At 44.2% G+C, this 18,934-nt stretch overlaps 1 protein-coding gene across 6 annotated transcripts in view; it reads right to left on the reverse strand.

The window, feature by feature from the left end:
- Positions 1 to 18,934, reverse strand: part of DPF3 (double PHD fingers 3) — a 154,319-nt gene that overhangs the window by 92,688 nt on the left and 42,697 nt on the right. For 5 of the 6 annotated variants that reach the window (XR_003398565.1, XR_003398564.1, XM_026850099.1 and 2 more), the window contains exon 2: positions 4,513 to 4,673. Coding sequence is in view for 4 of the 6 variants with exons in the window: in XM_026850099.1 (XP_026705900.1) it covers positions 4,513 to 4,673 (161 nt within the window). In the remaining 2 variants the exon portion in view is untranslated. Of the gene's footprint in view, positions 1 to 4,512; positions 4,674 to 10,554; positions 10,574 to 18,934 lie in introns of those variants that run through there. The other variant, XM_026850102.1, reaches the window with a different exon arrangement.

Genomic DNA, 18,934 nt, shown 5'->3' on the forward strand with positions numbered 1-18,934 from the left:
AGGAGCAAGGATCTACTGCAGTTTTGGGGGAGTAGCTGTTAAGGTGGGTTCAATTCTTGAGTGCTCTCATATGAAATACCAGTTCTGGATTCAGCCAGGCCAGTGAAAGTGCTGAGAGCCCAATGACAAATGAAGCAGGTATCCTTGAAAAGACAGAGATGGGAAAGCCTCTTCCCTAGAGGACCCACAGCCCACTCCAGGTGGCAGATAGATCAATAAGACATGGATGATATGACACCCATCTCTGCACCTCCTGAAGTAAGCTTTCTGTTCCTATTCACAGTACCCTTGCTCAGTAATACACAGCCATCCAATGAAGATAAAACACATAGCAGACCTTCACTTGATCCAAACCCATCAAATGCTAACCTTCAGTTCTTCACCCTGACCCCCGTCTGTCGCTGCATTGGCCCACATGCAGTGTGGATCTTCAATTGTTTACACAAAGGAGGGGCAACAAGGAAAGGGTCAGTTCTGAATGCTTCAAATCTAGCCCCTCCACAGTCAATCTCACAGTGCATATGGAAATAATGCACATACAGGTCTTACTGTCTTCAGCCCTGGCTCAGTTGTCTCTCCCTCTGGTGCCTTATAGGGCAACCAGAGAAGGTTCCAACCATTTGCTTATAGAGGAAATAGCAGAACCTGCAGTGAGTTATGTTGTTTATCTCATTAGTGTAGGAGAGTCATAACTCAAAGCTGGTGTGAAAGGCCGGGGGAGGAGGGGAAAAGAAGGAGGGAGTTATGTGCAGTATTGTGTGAAATTAACCCTGAACTCTTTATCATGAGATGCAGTTTTCTGACTCCTTTAACAAAGAGGACCGCAAGAAACCAGGTTAATATGCTGAGATCCTGACTCTTCTTTCTGTTTTTCAAGCCCTCTGTAAGTGAAAAGAAGTCCTGGAGCTCTGCCATTTGTCTTTATACAGTTTTTCAGGTTAGGGATAGTAAATGGCAGTGAACACAGCACACAAGACAGATACCAGGGTGGTTGGTAGAGAATTTTCAGAGCCCTTCAGTATGGACATAAGCACATTGTATACAGCCTGAAAACAGGCGTGCTAAAACTGTAGAGGGATGCTTTGACCCACCATAATACTACAAGAAATAGATGATGCAAAGACACCCAAGGGAGCACTAAATAGGCTAATAAAAATCAAGAAAGAGGAGAGCAAATATGGGGGAGGAGAACTGCTTCATTTCACACTGATTATTCTAATTCAAAATAACAAAGGCATCAGATTTGGTGGCCAATGCAGATGCAGGAGGCTTGTTCCACTTAACACTCTCTGTGAAGAATATTCCACCATTAGTCTCCACTGCAGACCTGCAGGAGGAATGCCACAGATCCTCTTTTGCAGGGTAAGCTGCCAAACAGTTCACTATCAGAAGTGAGGAGAAAAAGGTTTGCATGGTAAATTTTCTCAAGGTAGTCCAGGGAGCTTGTGGCTGAGCAAGGCAAAGCATTAAGACGTCTTGGTTCCTGGTGTTGTGCCATACCACTGTTATGATTTCTTCCACAAGTGCAGAGACACCAGTGAGACCCATACAAGACTATCTGTGTCTATCTTTGTAGCAGATGCTCTTGCCAAAACATTACTTGTGGATACAGTGGATGTATACCTGCTTATGACTGCGTTCAAAAGGATAAAAATAGCAGCACCTTACTCATAACCAGATGCTACAAGAACAGAAATTCCTTGGGTAAACGGATTAGCAAAAAAAAAAAAAAAAAAAAAAAAGCAAGCTAGTTTTGCCAAAGTAGTATAATCTCTTAGGAATGGGGAATTTTCAGCTGAAACAAAAACCCAACTGTGGTCATGAAGCAACCTACAAAAGAAGGGTGAGCCCAGAATCTCAGGCAACTCCCAGCTTGTAAACCACATTCAGCGGTCCCAGACTACCCCAGTAGTTTTGGCAGCTGAAACATTCTCAGGGTATTTTTAAAGCTGGTAAAACACCTGTTGCTTCCTGCACCAGAAGTGGCCGCATTTTACTATAGAAGTTTTCTGATGGTACTGCAGGACAATACTAAATCTACTTTGGATATTCTAGGAGTAGAAGCAGTACAAGGACCCTTCCCTCAGCATATCCTAGAAAAGGAAGAGAGAAAGTTTCAGCTAAGCAGCCTTTAGAAATGGCAATTGCTTTCTTAGCCCCAGGAGGGGAGGGAAATATTCTATGCGTTCCTTCCACTCCACCTGGTCAGTGGAGGAGGTAAGAGCAGGCTGTACCTTCCCATAATTCCAGATCTGGAGTTTTGGGGCTTTTTTTCAGTATGGTTTACAGAAACTGTCATGTGTATATGCACACATGTGCATGTCATGCTTCCAGTGCCCATGCACACTAGCCCCCTCCCTGCCTGGATTCTCTTATCTGCACTAAAAAACAAAAAAAAACAAAAAAAAACAAAAAAAAAGAAACGCAGTTTGGTGCTGTCAAAAAACCTGTTCCCTGAGCTAATGGTGAGTCAGATACTGAGCCATACCCTAGCAAAATTCTCCCTGGGGTTCAGAAGGACATCTGTATGAGCAGTATCTCTAGTCTTCGAACTGGTGACTGTCCTTTGCCTTTCAAACAAGGATTTCAGATGGATTTACTCTAACAAAGGAAAGACTGACCAAAGTCTACAAAAATAACAGTGCTCTTTTCCCTTGAGCTTCACTGAGCTGTGGAACAGGCATTAGACAAAGCTCTTCAAGAATCATAGAATCATCATAGAATCATAGAATGGTTTGGATTTGGAGGAACCTTAAAGATGAACTAGTTCCAACCCCCTGCCACGGGCAGGGACACCTTCCACTAGCCCAGGTTGCCCAAAGCCCCGTCCAACCTGGCCTTGAACACTGCCAGGGAGGGGGCAGCCACAGCTGCTCTGGGCAACCTGTGCCAGGGCCTCACCACCCTCAGAGAAAAGAATTCCTTCCTTCTATCTAATCTAAATCTACTCTCTTTCAGTTTAAAGCCATTACCCCTTGTCCTGTCACCACATTCCCTTGCAAAAAGTCCTCCTCCAGCTTTCCTGTAGCCCCCTTTAGGTACTGGAAGGCCAGTCTAAGGTCTCCCCAGAGCCTTCTCCTCTCCAGCTGAACACCCCCAACTCTCTCAGCCTGTCCTCACTGGAGAGGTGCTCCAGCCTCAGATCATCTTTGTGGCCTCCTCTGGACCCATGTGCCTTCCTATGTTTGGGGCCCCAGAGCTGGACACGGGACTGCAGGGGGGTGTCTCACAGGAGCAGAGTAGAAGAGGAAAATCACCTCCCTCAACCTTCTGGCCACACTTCTTTTGATGCAACCCAGGGTATGGTTGGTTTTCTGGGCTGTGAGCACACATTGCCAGGTCATGTCGACCTTCTCATCAAGCAATACCCCCAAGTCCTTCTCCCCAGGGCTGCTCTCAATCCACTCATTGCCCAGCCTGTATTCATGCTTGGCATTGCCCCGACCCATGTGCAGGACCTTACATTTGGCCTGGTTGAACTTCATGAGGTTCACATGGGCCCACCTCTCCAGCCTGTCCAGGTCCTTCTGGATGGCCCTTCCCTTCCCTCCAGCGTCAATCGCACCACACAGCTTGGCCTTGTCGGCAAACATGCTGAGGCTGCACTCGATCCCACTGTTCATGTCCCCAGCAAGGCGTTAACAGTGCTGGTCCCAACAGCAACCCCTGAGGAATGCCACTTGTCACTGGTCTTCACATGGACATTGAGCCATTGACCACAACTTTCAGCGTGACCATCCAGCCAATTCCTTATTCACCAAGTGGTCCATCCATCAAATCCGTATGTCTCCAATTTAGAGACAGGGATGTTGTGTGGGACAGTGTCAAAAGATTTGCATAAGTCCAGGTAGATGACATCAGTTGCTCTTCCCTTATCCACCAGCGCTGTAACCCCATCATAGAAGGCCACCAAATTTGTCAGGCACAATTTACCCTTAGTGAAGCCATATACCATGCAAGGTCCACACAAGGACTTACACCAACTTCTTGCTGCACCTGAGGAAACTGCAGCTCCAGATATCCAAGTAACTTGTCCAAAGCAAAACCAGGAGTTATAGGTATATTTCTAGCCATCAGAACAACGTTCACGGCAATAACTGGACTCTCCTAAATTTTACCTCAGCTTTATGCCCTTCCCAATATAAATCTTTATTTTCAGCATTCATCGGAGAAACTCCCACCTCCACTTCTCAACCCTGAAGATAATTCCAGTCCTGCTTAGAGAAGAGCATTGTGTATTCTGCTACAGACTGGGATCAATAGCATTAAAAGAGCTACAATGATGTGGCCTTAGAAACTACCATGTCAGGCTCTTCTTAGGGTAGAGAGAGAATAATTAGTATGAGCTCTCTGCAGTTACTAAAGGAAATCCCCTGCAGGCACAGAGGTTTAGGCAGCTTCTCTTCTGTGTGGCCTGTAGCAGGTTTGAGCTCGTATTAATTAAACCCCATGAGGGCTCAGTGACCAGCCCTTCATACATGCACATGCATACACAGACACAACGCTACCAACCTGGTCCCCTGTGCCTCTTCTCCATCCAGATGTAGCAGTTATTCTGAGCTACCCCAGTTTGTGAATCCAGGAAGGGAAGGCGGACGCTTCGCTCAGCACACAGCCGAGAGTTGTAGCTGCGACAGTGCTCAATTGCTTCTTTGTAGAACTGGTCCCCGAGTCTGCCAAAAGAGACAGAGCTGAGAGTAAGAAAGATTGCACTGCCCCCTCAAACAAGACGAGGAAAAAGGGGGCATAGGGTTAGTTTTTAAATGGACAAGCAGAAGAACTTTCCCTGAACACATGCAAAACTTGCTGACACAAGACGCTGCTGGAGCAGATCATGCAGAAAGTGCCACCAAAAGATCAGACTCTCAGGAACTGGACACAGATCTTTTCAGTAGTGCCTAGCTACTGAATGAGCAAATGATGCAACCACACTGGCCCATGACCCTGGGTCAGGCAACATATACACCACAGCGAACTCATTCTATTGTTTCTCTTTCCCCCATAGTTTGTCTAGCCAATTCAGCAAATCAGTCATGTCAGTCCTATGTTACAGCAACTCCTGCAGCGTATTTTGAGAAACCAGAAAGCCAGCCAAGTTTAGAAGAACCTCAGCCCAGCATTTCTGGTGTCAGAGAACCTGTAAGAGCAAAGGACATAGTCTTCATATTGCGTGCTTCTGAGGCATGAAAACACACCCTTCAACAACTACGGCCATGTCTGCAATGGTCAGACTAGACATTTTGTCATAACCTTTCCAGAGGCTTCCGCAGTCATGCCTGAGGCACCAACAGCAGCAGGCTACAACAGTGACTGGTAAGATCCAGCATGGCAAATGCTGCTTTCCTCTGAAGCCCAGTGGGAGGAACAGTTCTAAAGACAATGTCACTTACTTCATAAGTAACTATTTGTTCAAAAATTCTGTAGAATCTTCATCTTCCCTTGAGAAAGGTTTAAAAACTCTGCCTGCTGGAGATTACCAAAAGGCTCACTCCAGATTCTTCTAAACAGGGAAAAGCATCAAAGTAAAGCTATGCTGAAGACGCAAAGCAGCTGTCACACTGGAGCACTGCAAAGTAGGTGGGCCACGCTGCTGAACCTCATTCTTGATCTATTGTCAAGGTGAAACTCAGTCGTGACATGAATAGCTAGGAAAGCTACCCATTAAGGGCAAGTTCATTAGAAAATAGGAGCAGAGTGATATATAGCATAACTTGCTCTGACTCTGATCTTCATTAGTGTGCAAAAAGAGTATAGCATGCACAGCAAGGGAGCTGAAGGGATGCATGCATAGAGATAAAAGAGGCTTCCTTTCCTGTTCTATCAGTTTTCCGTGCTACCCTCTTTCGTAGGCACAACTGGCAATTTAAAAGTATACTCCTTTAGCACACCTCTGAACGTCAAATCCGTGCAAATTGCTCTGTTTACCATCTGTGACTTTTTTCTGACTCACGTCTTTCAAGTCACTTCTCAGTTGCACCTTATGACTTCCATGCCAGTCATACTCTTTTCCCCTGGGCTGTTCTGGCCCCATATCCTCTCACTGACAGGGGCCAACAGCAGAGGCCAAATACAGAGGGAGGCACCTGTGGTTCCCTATTCTCACTTCTGATAATCAGAACTTAACTTCCCCAGGTCTTAGGTTACCCAATGGTGGGGATATTATGTTTAAGAGACCTTGATGAATCTTTCTTCCATTAATTTATCCAATCAACTCTTCACCCATTTATCTTTGTCATACCTAAAATGTTGTGGGGTGATGAGTTCCACAGCTGAAATACAATTAATGCGAAAAAAAGCATTTCCTTATGATTGTTTTCAGCCATATCTCAATTATTTACAAGTCTGCTTTCTCACAAAGCTTTCACCAGGTCATTTCTCTATAGAGCAGAGGGTATCCAACATGGTGGGTCCTTGGATGTGGAACAGACACCGTGGCTAGATGCTGGAGCCCACCACCTTCCCGCTGCCCTCCGCCACTCTGACTTCAGCCACCACATTTCAGCGTCCCCAAGGGAGAGAAGGGCGCAGTCTCCCACAAGCAGGAATTGCACACAGGAGTCAGTACATCCTTTGGCTGTGGAGACTTTCTAAGGGTTGTTCAGTGGTTTCATGCAGCAGTGAACATTTGTGAACGTGGTGTCCCACAGCCTGGTCCCCCTCTCCTGACCAGCAGCTTCTGGGCAGCGGCTGGTGTGGGGATCTCTGGAGGGCAGCTGAAGGGCAGAGCTCTCTGAACTGTACAAGCAAGTAGAGGGCAGAGCCGTGGGCAAAGTGAGATCCCTCTGGACACTGAGTCCCCCGCAATGACCTCAAACCCCTTTTCCCATAAAAAGGCGGGGGGGAGGGAAGGGGAGCAGAGGAGAAAAGAAAAGATAAGCTGTACCACTATACAAAGAATGTGACTAGGAAGAAATGAAAGCTTATTAAAAGCTGTAATTAAAGTTGTACACTTGTGTAATCAAAGTCAGTAACAAGGAGACTCCAGTTGATCAAAGATTAACAGCTCTTTCCACAAACACTTGAGCTTCCACAGAGCTATTTCAGATTCCCCCTACGTTAAGCCAGGGATGCTCACTAACTCCAAGGAGTTTACTGGAAGGAAGAGCACAGCTGTATGACAACAAACTGCCACCACTGCATAGATTTTCTTTATGCTAAAAATTACTCCATTCATTAGAATATGCACACCACAATGCATCCATATGAACAAAAACAATACATCTCAACAACCCAGATATAGGATCCGGCTGGAGATGACCTCACTTTTCCACCTTATTCTAAGACTGAAAATCACTATAAATCTTAGAATGTTAAATATTTGGCTTTAAAGGACACTTTCAGGTAGGATATAAGATTAAATCTCAGATTTTTCTAAGAGGGAGAAAAGGGGGTTTGAGATCCTGATGGCAGAGAAGCTACCAAGCTAATGGGTCAGATTCACTCTTGACACGATCTTGTAGTCTAGATATTTCATTGTATTTATTTTACAGATTTTAAATATGCATCTTTTGCCTTAAAGAAAAATAATAATTTAGGAGAAGCATTTAGTCACTTCCATACTTTTAAGAAAGCTTCCCTTGGCTCCACTACAGTGAACATGATCAAAAAGCCCAGCCCCTAAGGAATCACTGGAAAGGTATTCTGATACTGGGACCTTGAGGACTTGCTCTGACTTTAATTATAAATGGAATTTTTAGAAGTGACAAGTAATCAAATATAGGAAAGTAAAGAAACAGTATTTCCTTATAACAGTCACATCTCAGTGGAAAAGAGCTTCTTTGCCATTACTGTTGGGTGGTTTTGTTTTACTATTAGTCTTCACTGGAGTGACTCTGACTTGTTCCAAATTTCAGTTAGGTTTTTTTTGAGGATCTTTGAAGTTAGGGATATTTTTTTTCTTTGTTTTCAGTGCCACATATCTAAACACAGCACATTTTACCTTATGCAGAAAAACTATAAAGTACGGTTTGGGGCACAAAAGTGAAAGTATGCTCATCACTGTGGAGTCATGGAGGTGGGACAAATCCCAGCCCGCTCCCAGGAGGTTTGCGATGGAGCTGGAGAACAGACAAGGGCGGGAATAAGACTGAAGAGCACAAGAGCTCAAATGAAATTCAAACAGATCGGCTGAATTTGAGCAAGATACACAAAGAGAAAAAAATAAAGGGACAATATTAATAATAAAAAATGTATCATATGTCAGAAAGATTAATTATCTGATGTTACATGCTTCATAGTTTTCCCAAACTGTGTTGCTATGGAAGACTTACACTTCATCTCCTGAAAAAACTATCTGCAAAAACTATGGGGAATTTCCGCATTATTTTTGTGAAAAGTATGTATGAGTCAGTGCTGCGCTGTGACTGACTGCAAGGGTCAATTCTTCCCGTTGGACACAGGAGTGAAAGGTCACACAGACTTGTCTAGATTTATATTAATGACACAAAATCATCAGCATATGTGTAGATTTCAAAGATGCTGGGGAAAAAATATCAAGGAGCAGACATGAACAACTGCTGGCCAAGGAAGGCAAATCATACTGGAAGCAGCACAACTGGAAATACAGAATAAAGTTCTCAGCACACTGAAAAAAAGCACACAGCCCCTCAGTGCAGGGCCACAGGTGAAATCCCAGATGCTTGGGACAGGCGGGCCGGTGACACTGCTGGCATACGCACAGGCTTTGCATATACATTCCAGCCTGAGGACACTAAAATAACCCAGTTCTGACAGACTAATAAAAGCTCCCTGGCTTGGAAAAGAACAACCTATGCTATTATAATCCTCTGCAAGGCTGCATAGGAGAGGTATATATCTAGTAGGAGTTCGGGGCTCTTTTTTGGTGAAAAAGGGCAGGACTGAAACTAAGCAGCAGGCTCAGAGCAGCGGAAGCACAGCGTGACTGGGAGGTGAGCACTCTGAAATCACCACCAGCCCCGTGGGTCCTGGGACAGCCACGTGAGGCTGGTGCAATTCTATACAGCCTTCCAGGTAGTCACTGGCATGAGAACAGGCACCAGGATGGAGGATCAGACCCTGTGACTTTCATGAGGTCACTGTCCTTTTAAGTGTTAAGAAACTGAGGTTTTCTATCATGGAATCAGGTCAGCTAATAACAAAGGCAGTGAAGAACAACGCTTTCCTTCTCTCAACCTTTGCCTGCCTGATCTAACTAGACCATAAGGTTTCTGAGCAGACTCCAGCTTACTATTTTTCTGTACAGTACCTAGTGTCATGACTCCTCTGTCTAGGCATGCCTTAAATGAAAAAAAAACCAAAAACACAAACCAACAAGAACTGGCCTGGCTTATAAACCCGTAAATTAGCAACAGGGACCAAGAAGAGCCTGGCTTCACTCCAGCTGCTTCAGGATGTTCATTTCTCTGCTGACAAGAGATCTTGATGGGCCCTGAAAGCAGCAGAGCAGCACTCCACCACTACTTTCCAGCCCATCCTGCAAAGTCTCAGCTGTTTGAGTGCACTACACCTTTTACAAAAGCTACAAAATGGGCAGAATCTATCACACCCCTCCTGCAGTGCCTACCACAGAGAAGGAGAGCACTCACTGAAGACATAGAACCAGCCAAGCTCAACCATGATTAGAGGTCCACATCACCCCTGGAAAACTTGTATAACGAAGAACCAGTCCTCTTTAAACACAGCTCTTAAATTTTCACAAGATCCCTTGAGTATGAATCTAGATTGTCTCCAGTTCTTGAGGCCAGGCCCCTTTCTAGTCATTACCCTCTAAAACCATGCTCCCTACATGACTAGGCAAGTAAAAAGCTGATAGCACAGAAAGAAATGACTAATCATGCAACAGAAAGCAACAGACTTTTCCTTATGAAGTTTGCAATGGTCCTCAGCCATGATCAAAAATGTAGGACTTGCCCTCCTCAAGACCATGGTGTTTTCATTTACTATACTTTTAGCCTCTAGTCTTGTGTTTTAGATCATTTGATATTGTGAGGAACACTGAGAATAACTGAAAAAGACATTTTAAATCAGAAATTGTTCTTCAGAAGCACTGCCAACCAGTTTCAAACTGGGAAAGATCTGAGAAGTGGTGGGAAACAAATGATGCAACATAGCTTCAGAAAATACTTCACACTATCCTTTTGGAGACATTCATAGAGTCTGGAAGTGAAGAACCAGTGGGGTCTTAGGCCTTCTCACAAAGATGGACAGAGACTGAGAAATCATGCAGACGCTACCTGAGCTATCAGCTGCCTGTGACACTGCAGACCATGAGGTATAGCTTGCTCAAATGCATGTCTTAGCAAGTGCTGAGAGAACTACACTGAGCTGGCTACAGTCGTCCCCTTCCAGTAGATCCCAGGAGACTCCCAATAGGCAGCTGCTCTCCTTTCCATGAGCCTTGACATGAAGGATGCCACAGGGCTCAATTCTTCCACCACTTCTATTTAATATCTGTGCAAAATCTCGAGGGAATATGATGAAGTATATCCATACAGCCATGGCAGCAATGCCAGCCATTACACTGATGACATGCAGCTTTATGTATTTTTCCCCCCTCATGAAGACAGCACTCACCCACATCTCTCAGTGTTGAAGCAAGGGAAGCATGGCTGGCAGACGCTGAAGTCAGAAGAGCTAGTAGTGAGGCTGGCTGGAAGTGGGAAATGTTACAAACGTTGTTTACGATTCAAAGACAGAAACTAATGTGGGAAATCTAATAGACACAATCATGAAGAGGCCCTTCCCCTCTCTCTCTCTCTCCAGAATAATTCTCTTTTCAAGCAGTGGACTGGCCGTGCTCATGTCTGTTTTTGACATCTGGGCTGGCCTACTATGACTCTCTGCCTTAGACTAGATAAGCAACAAAGACAGAGCTAGTTGCAGTACTGTAGTACCTACCCTAACACAGCACAAGCCAAAGACATCAGTAGTCCCCGGCCTCTCCTCATGCCTTTTCCTCATACACTCTGAAACACCACTGGTTTTCACAAAGGGCACAGCAGGCTAAGTTCAAACTGCTTCAACAGCTGCTTTTCCTTTCTACACTCAGAACAGCAGATACAACTGGAAACCTGTGCTTAACAGAGCCCAGTATCACCAGACTCCTGCAGCGCCTTCGGACAGCAGACCCCCAGCTCCAGATCATCTTCCTGGAAGAGATAAAGCATTCTGCTCTGCTCATCCTCACATTACACTGCAAGATGCTAACACAACATTCATCAAAAGATCCAAGCAAAAGAAAACATAACATATTCAAGAGTATCAGACCACTATTAAGCATTAAGCAATAAAGGACTGGCTGGGCCCCTCCTTTGGCTGTACTCTGGAACTTCTAGTTGATAGGCAGCTCCTAAATACTATGATCATGCACCCTTTGCAGCTGCAGAGAGGTAGATACCAAGACTCAACAGAAATACAGAATGGCTTTCCTGACATTAGGTGAAGCATAACAGATTGCTCAAAATCCTACCACAAACTCCAAGGGCAAGTCAGAAAGTGCAGGAATGTGCAGATTCAGTTTTCTTCTAATGGTCAGTTGTGTCTGTCCCTGCACAACATCTTCTAATGATGTAAGGGGTGTGAACATGAGCAAAGGCAAAACAGGATTTCCAGATGGGCTACAGAAAACTCAGGTTTTCAGTTTTTAACATAAACTTGGCGGCTTTGTAAAGACCCACAAACAGATGTCTATCCTAGACTCCAGAAGAGCCAGAGTCATCAAGACATCTATTTCATTTCTATACATACTGAGTAATTTCACCTGATGGACAAAAAAAGGCCTGTATAACTCCCCCCAGCATGGGAGTCAGGAAAAAAAAAAAAAAAAAGTTAGCAGAACTGTTTCGGTAGTAGACAGAGCACACAAATCGGACCACAAATGCTGCAAGCAGAGACAGCGTTGCTGGAGCAGCAATGATCGAAGGGTAAATTAAAGGAAAGGCTTACAAGGAGAGTTAATGCCTTTCATTGGAACTCATACAGCCAAGCCAAAATAGACAAGCTTTCGAGCACTTGTTCAAAAGTACTGTGCTGGGTGCATGGACTGTATGCGGTGCAAGAGATCAGGAGCCATCAGAGAGCTGATGACAAGTTCCTGAGTCAGCACTGGCACAGCCCAGACATTACAGCAGTCAAGGAGATGTCCTGAGCTACAAGTCTAGGTTGAATCCTAGATCAGTGAAAGACCAGTGTGAGATTTTCCAGCACCCTCATTCGTACACCCAGCATTAGCCCATCCCCTATGTGTAGAAGGGCAAAGGAATCCCCTTTTGCCAGGTATTTATCAGCAGACTTCCCCTGGCGGGTTGGAAATCCCTACTGGCTATTTGTAGCCAGAATCAACAGGTTTCTCACTGCTTGAATCACGGTGTGATGCTGAATCATAACAGAGAACCTGACCTCATAGAGTGAGCTAAATTCACTACTCTGGAAACAGTCTTAGACTGTAATTTAATCCAGTGTGAAACTACAGGTATCATCTCATGCGAAAAATCTGTCTCTGAAGAAAAATGACAAAAGGTAGGCATAGCTTACACTTTGGGGAAAACTGATCTGATTAGCCCCATCCTCAAAAGTATTGTGGAAGTATGAGAGCTCTGCCAGCATTTCCATTTAAAGAAAAGAAACAGCAGCACAAGTTAATACTGCCGGGAAGACGTGGTACATCAGGGTATCTCGCTGCCTGCTGCCTGCAGGCCAAATCTGGCTTTCAGGGTCAAGAGGTGCTGCCATCTTTGTGCAGGAAGAAGGACCAGAGCTGGAGGAGTTCCTCTTCCTGCAGCTGCACAGGGCCTCCTCGCACAAGGCCTGGAGCAACATTCCCAGCTCTCAAAACCAAAAAAGTGGGATCACTACGTGCATCTTACTCAACAGTTAACACGCAGAGTTGTTGGCTAGATACAACAGGTATCTGTGTATGGTACAAGATGATGTGTGCTTAGAGGAGGTATTTCAGAAGATTAAGTTCTTGGCCCCATTCATATATACTGGACTGTGAACAATTATAGTATGGTGCTTGTGGTAATTCGCTCACTTCTCCTCTTACTTTTCTTCCATTTCCATGGAAAGGTAACAGCAGCAGTTTCCATGCCGTACTCCAGGCTATCTAAAGTGCTTCCAGAGACAAGCATTGCATACAATCTCTATTAGACTCAGCACAGTGACCAATTAGGTTAATCTCAGAGGCAGACTCCTTAGGGATATCTCAGAGCATATATTCTTTCTCAGGCCAGGGTTTCTGTTTTAAAGAGATGCAGCATCATCCAATTAAATGAACAACAGGTGTGAAAGGTAATAACCTAGACCTCTTCTGTATCTGAAGACAGCAGTCAGAATTCAGCTTGGTCCTAACCTCCCCCAAAAGGTCAAAAATTCTCTCCAATTACTAAAAGAATGAACTAATGAAAACTTCACCAACAATATTAGATTGGACATGACAACATACAAGAGATTTTTTTTTTTTTTTTAAAGCATCTCAAGCTGCTGGGGCTTGGGGTTACAGAAGTCTGTTTGGCTTCGTGCAATCATAGCCTTAGGGGCCAGATGTAGCCAAAGACGAAGTCTATCCATTCAACTCCCTCGGTCCCGATTTTCCACAGTGGACCTATCTTTTGCAATCCTACATCCAGGAGAAAGGTAGATTAGTAAAAACCATAATCTATCACCTGAGCTGGCACTGGGAAGTCACCAAACCAGAGTTCTACAAATGACTCTGCTGCAACTTCCTTTGTCACTTTAACAGTTCTCCTGCAGAACATGGGTAACACCCTACACTTACTAATAAATTGTGTGCATTACTTTAGGCACTGCCTATACTAAAAGATGCTCAGCTCATAAACAGACACCCTCTCCTAGCTCTAGCTGTGCTGGCTAAAAATATCACCCCCTCCTACCCTGCTGCTTTTCACTGCTTGTCTCCTACAGCTTACTGCTCCCACACCTCCCGCCAGTAGCAATACTTGTGCAAGTGCTCCCTGATCTACTTCAGGCAAGGCCATTTGATCTGTTTGAGCAAATCCAGCTGACATTGCCTGAAGCAGCTGAGGGCGAGCTCACAAAACCCCTTCTGTCACCAGAGGTAGTCTCCAGCAGTACAACCGGCAGTAAAATCAGCTTCAAGTAGCACACTTGTTTGTTTGCAATGGGAAAAAGCCTGTCCACACCATCACTGGTGACAGCTAGGTCACAGTCAGCACAGCCCTCTTGGGAGACACAGCATATACAAATGGAAGGAGTTTTTCCCTACCAACACCATTGGTAGCCCAACTGACATCAGCTAAGCTGATGAAAGCATTCTATTCATGTGCCTCTATGTACCCCATCCTTCATGATGCCATGTATCTCCATCAGATCTCAACAGGCAGCGAGATGCCAGGAAAAAGCATGAGGGTTTTGCATGCTTTTAGCCATGTCAGAGTCACAACTGTCCGAGCTCTACAGCACGGTCCTGATCTGATTATCCTCTGCTAGCCCTGTTGGAAGTTCCCAGGCTGGGATTTCCCCTGCACCTTGTGCAGTTATTTAGTAGAGTAATATACAGTGCCATTCAATCCAGATGGCAGAATTTAGAAGAGATTGAATTAAACATGCAAGCAAAAGAGTAGTAGAAATGTTCCTAAATGGCAGGCAAGCTTCCCCACCATACAGAACTGTATTACATTAATATTTTAGGTTCTTCCTGTCCTATGACTAGAAAGTTAGTGAGCTCACATTTCTTCTGCTGACTTGCTTCTTTTGTAGGAACCTTGTATCTCCTGCTGCAAAGGAAATCCCGCTACAGGAAACAATCCATTTTGCTCAGGTGAAAATGATCACACAAGTAGCAAAGCAGAGATTTATATAGATCTAGAATAAAACCACATAATTATTACAGTTTACTTTGCCTCTGAGGTCAGCCTTGGGGAAAAAAAAAGTCAGCTGTAGCCAATACTTTAAAGATAAAGTTACTAATCTTGAATGGGTAGCTCTTTCAGTTCCTCAGTCATGATACAAATGACAAATAGAATACACATGTAAGAAAACACAAAAATCTACTCTACCCAGTTAATAATTATTAACCACATGAAACACTTACAATGGGAAATCATGTTTTCTGTTCTCTGCAAAGTCATCTTAAGCCCAGATAATTAAGGTTATGTTTCTTTGAGTTACTATTTCTCTTGAATACACAGGAACAATCATTCTGTTAGTTGTATAAATTTACTGACCTCAGCAGACATACAGCAGGGATATACTTGACTCATACTGCATAGGGGAATTCCCAAGAGGACTGTGAATTAGGTTTCCTTTTCTCACCTCCTTCCCGCAGTTGTACCCACAAATGGAAATAGGGCAGATTACGGGCATTCCTCTGCTGAAGTATCATTATTACTTCTCAAAAACGAACAGTAGATGTTAGAAAAGGTGAAACAAATGCACTGTGTCTTCCAACACATCATCTCACAATTCCCTCAGCATAAAGAATGCCCCATATTGAGAGCACACTTGAACTAACTCAAAGGTCTAGGCACAGGATCTTCTGCACCTGGAGCACATCCCATGGGAGCAGAGAAAACCATCATTTCAAATACACACATTGCTTTAACTCTGAGGAGTGAGGTTTCAAACATCTGTACCCTTGTTTCTGTAGATACTTACACAGCATATAAGAGGAACTCTCTAATATAAAGTCAAGAGAAAGCACTTGCCACAACTAGCTTTCAGAAACTCAAATATCTGATGGTTGTTCCCCTATACGCCAACTTTCCTTGCACGTGTTTTTCTTCCAGCTTGACTCCTGCTATCAGCACCACCTTAGCTCAAGTATCAGATTGAGGTGATTATTACTGTAGAACAGTTAAAGCAGGCAGAAAAGTCTTGTAATTCACTTAGCAATTAGCAAAGCTTGCAGAAGTGCGTTGCTGCGACTATCACTGCACAATCCTCTCTTCTGCTCAAACAACTTACTCCTTTGGCAAGTTTCACTATTCTTAAAGACTCCAGTTGTTTGATGCATACCCCGATCATGCTAGGGTAGATCTCAGATCCATCTTTGGTCCTGTGTGTTCACTGAAGTTTTCAAAGACTCATGACGAAACCCTGCCCATGACCAAGCATCAGGTCCCAGGTCAGCAAAGCACTTCATCAAGTGCACGGGTCCCTTTCAGTTCAAAATTAGGCAGATACTTGAATATCCTGCTGAAGAGAGATGGCAGCTGGACAGACAGCACATGCTCCAGTGCACTTTTAGAATGAGGTCTTAGAAGCGGGTACACATGGGCAAGCCTGTTCAGGTCAGTTTATCATGTTTTCCCAGCTGGAACTAGCCAGAGCTAACACATTACTTCCATTTTCTTTCTGAGATGTAATACACTGCAGTAGTTTAAGCTGTAGGTCACAAAAGTGTAATCTGGGGATCATGAGAGAGTCATTAATCAATCAACCAGTGGAAATAGGAGCTGGGTAGATATCATTATCTCTACATTACAGATGAGACACAGAGAGTTTGCATAACAAAGCCATAGCGAGAGAAGGCACTTATTTCCCAGTTTCCCTCCATCTTTTCTTCTGAAATTTGTTTTCTCACTCTTCAAGACTTCCTTCCCCAAATGCAATCCAGCAATTTTCTTCATTCAGAGGCAAAGCTGACTCCATGTCACCCCTGAAAGCTAGCTGAAGCTCTTCTATACAAAAATCAGTTAAAGAAACAAGAGCAACTTTTCTTTTTTCCAGACATCCTGTAAAAGCTACCTGAACACTGCAGTGATAATGACAGTGACAAGGAAAGACAATGACTAAACAAGAATTTGGACATGGAACTAGCTACATACTGAGTCTCCACTTGTCTGCACCCCAATTAGTATAGAATCTCCATCACAGTGGTCTATAAACCGGACCAGTTACTTGTCAGTAACTGAAGGAAAAGAACTGAGGGAGTCAACTGTGAGCAAGGAGAGGTTACAGAAAAAATGAGAGAGAGAGGTTAGCCCATTGCCCTGGAGTAATGGCTAGCCTTTAACACATGGCCTCTGCTCCTGTCAGTATTTCTTCTTGGACAGGTTATCTCAGGAATTTATGCTTTCCAATAATTACCTTTCAGAGGGCTCTCACTTATCTTGCAAGAGGAATCCACCAGTAACCTGACCTGCATTGCTCATGCAATCGCCATCCACCCCCTCTAACCTTTCATCCCATCTCTCAAAGCAAAAGCAAGCGGTTCTTCCCAGACTTCCAGTGCTGCATCAGCAAGGGCTGGTGAAGTTGATAAAAATAAGAGTTTTAATGCTTAATGTTACACAAACATTGATGAGCTTGTGGGAAAAAGCAGTAAAACATTACCGGCTGGTTAAAATACCTCCTGTACTAATGTTGTATTATGCAGAACTGAAGGATGAATGCTGGTCTCACACCATCATATGAAGCATTTTTACCTCGGAGTAAGTTTTATTATTTTATTGCAGCACACCTCAGAGCCAGTCAGTATTGGTTTTAATAAATTTTTGGACTCTCAGGAACCTCTATTTAAGCTCTCTTCCTGTTACCCTCCTAATCTACCTTTCTTCCACAGTGTGAATTGCTTTTCTTCTTGAAGCATCACTGGTAAAAGGAAGTTTTTGCTTCTGGCATTCACTTCAGAGCCATTTCAGATTAACTTGTCCATCTCTGCTAAAGTATACGTTTTCACACTCAATGTAATTACACTCCCATTCATGCTCTGATCAAGGCTCTCCCAGGTTGGCTTTTTGTGTAAGGGACTCCATTACATGCTGTACAAGCTGATGGGCACCAATTCATTCCCAGTACCATGGCTGGCACAGGGAGAAGGATTCTTATTTTCTATTCTGGATGTAATGAGACACCTCTTCAGCCAGTCAGTAATCATAAGACAATACCTCATCTTGAAGTTCTGAGAAAGTATGAGGCCTGACACAAGGAGTAAAAAGCCATATAACATCCTACATGGGACCCTGTCATCAGTCCAGAAACATATGGTCAGGGTACATAGGCCATCAAATCTCTGTTGCAGCATGGATTTGCCTCATATGGGCTTGCAGCCGCTTCAGAGAGGTACCCAGAGGAATATCTCTCTCTTTCCTACACTGGCTACACAACTAACTGTGGCCTGGGAGAATGTCTATGCCTCACTCTGCACTATTTTAAAGGAGCCACATATTGTTTTCAGACCCGTGAGAACTTTGGACCAACGCACACACTCTCCCTGGCATTCCCATACTCCCATCTGAACAGGACTGTACCACAAGAAAGAGTTTGACGTGGGGAGAGCAAAAGAGGGGAGGGCAAGAGAGAGCGGCTCTTCTCTCATTAAACTTCAATAGGTGCCTAGGCCCAGCAATGCTGCACTACAGTTTGGATTTATGTTGTCCAATTAACACAATTCACAGCATAAAGTTTTCTCTTTCTGTTTTGAAGCGGGAGGAAGAGGAGAAAAACCACATTCCAAGCATTTGGCACAACAAACTTCCCTAGCTATCCCCTGGGAACAAAAAGGGAGGGAAAAAAAAAAAAAAAGGCTTGTCACCACACAATTTAAAATAACCGGTCTTTGCTGGCTCCACTCTGTCTCAGGGGTAAATCCAAGTCTTAGCCCCCACCCATTAGGGCTGCAGGCCCAAAGCACTTGACATTCATCAGGAGAAGCAAAACAGCTCCAAGGCAATGGAAGGGGGAAGGGAAGAGTCCCTCCATGGGCAGGAGTTGAAAATGGAAGGATCTGCAAAAAGTTCACAATATAAGGAGGGTATGGAAGTCTTCTGTTTCTGAAGTCCATCACACACAGATGAATCATCTTGGTGTAGTTGCTATGGAGCACAAAGCAGGCAGGTAAATGTCTCCTCTGTCCTCAAGTGGGACTTCTTCACTGTGGTTAGTTTAGGAACTGCTACTACGTGACAGCAACATCATCGGCTCTATCACATGCACAACAGAATGACTCTCTCCCCTAACGTACACTCTCCCC

This window comes from Athene cunicularia, assembly GCF_003259725.1.
Source record: "Athene cunicularia isolate RWA chromosome 5 unlocalized genomic scaffold, athCun1 chr5_part1, whole genome shotgun sequence".
Taxonomy (NCBI): domain Eukaryota; kingdom Metazoa; phylum Chordata; class Aves; order Strigiformes; family Strigidae; genus Athene; species Athene cunicularia.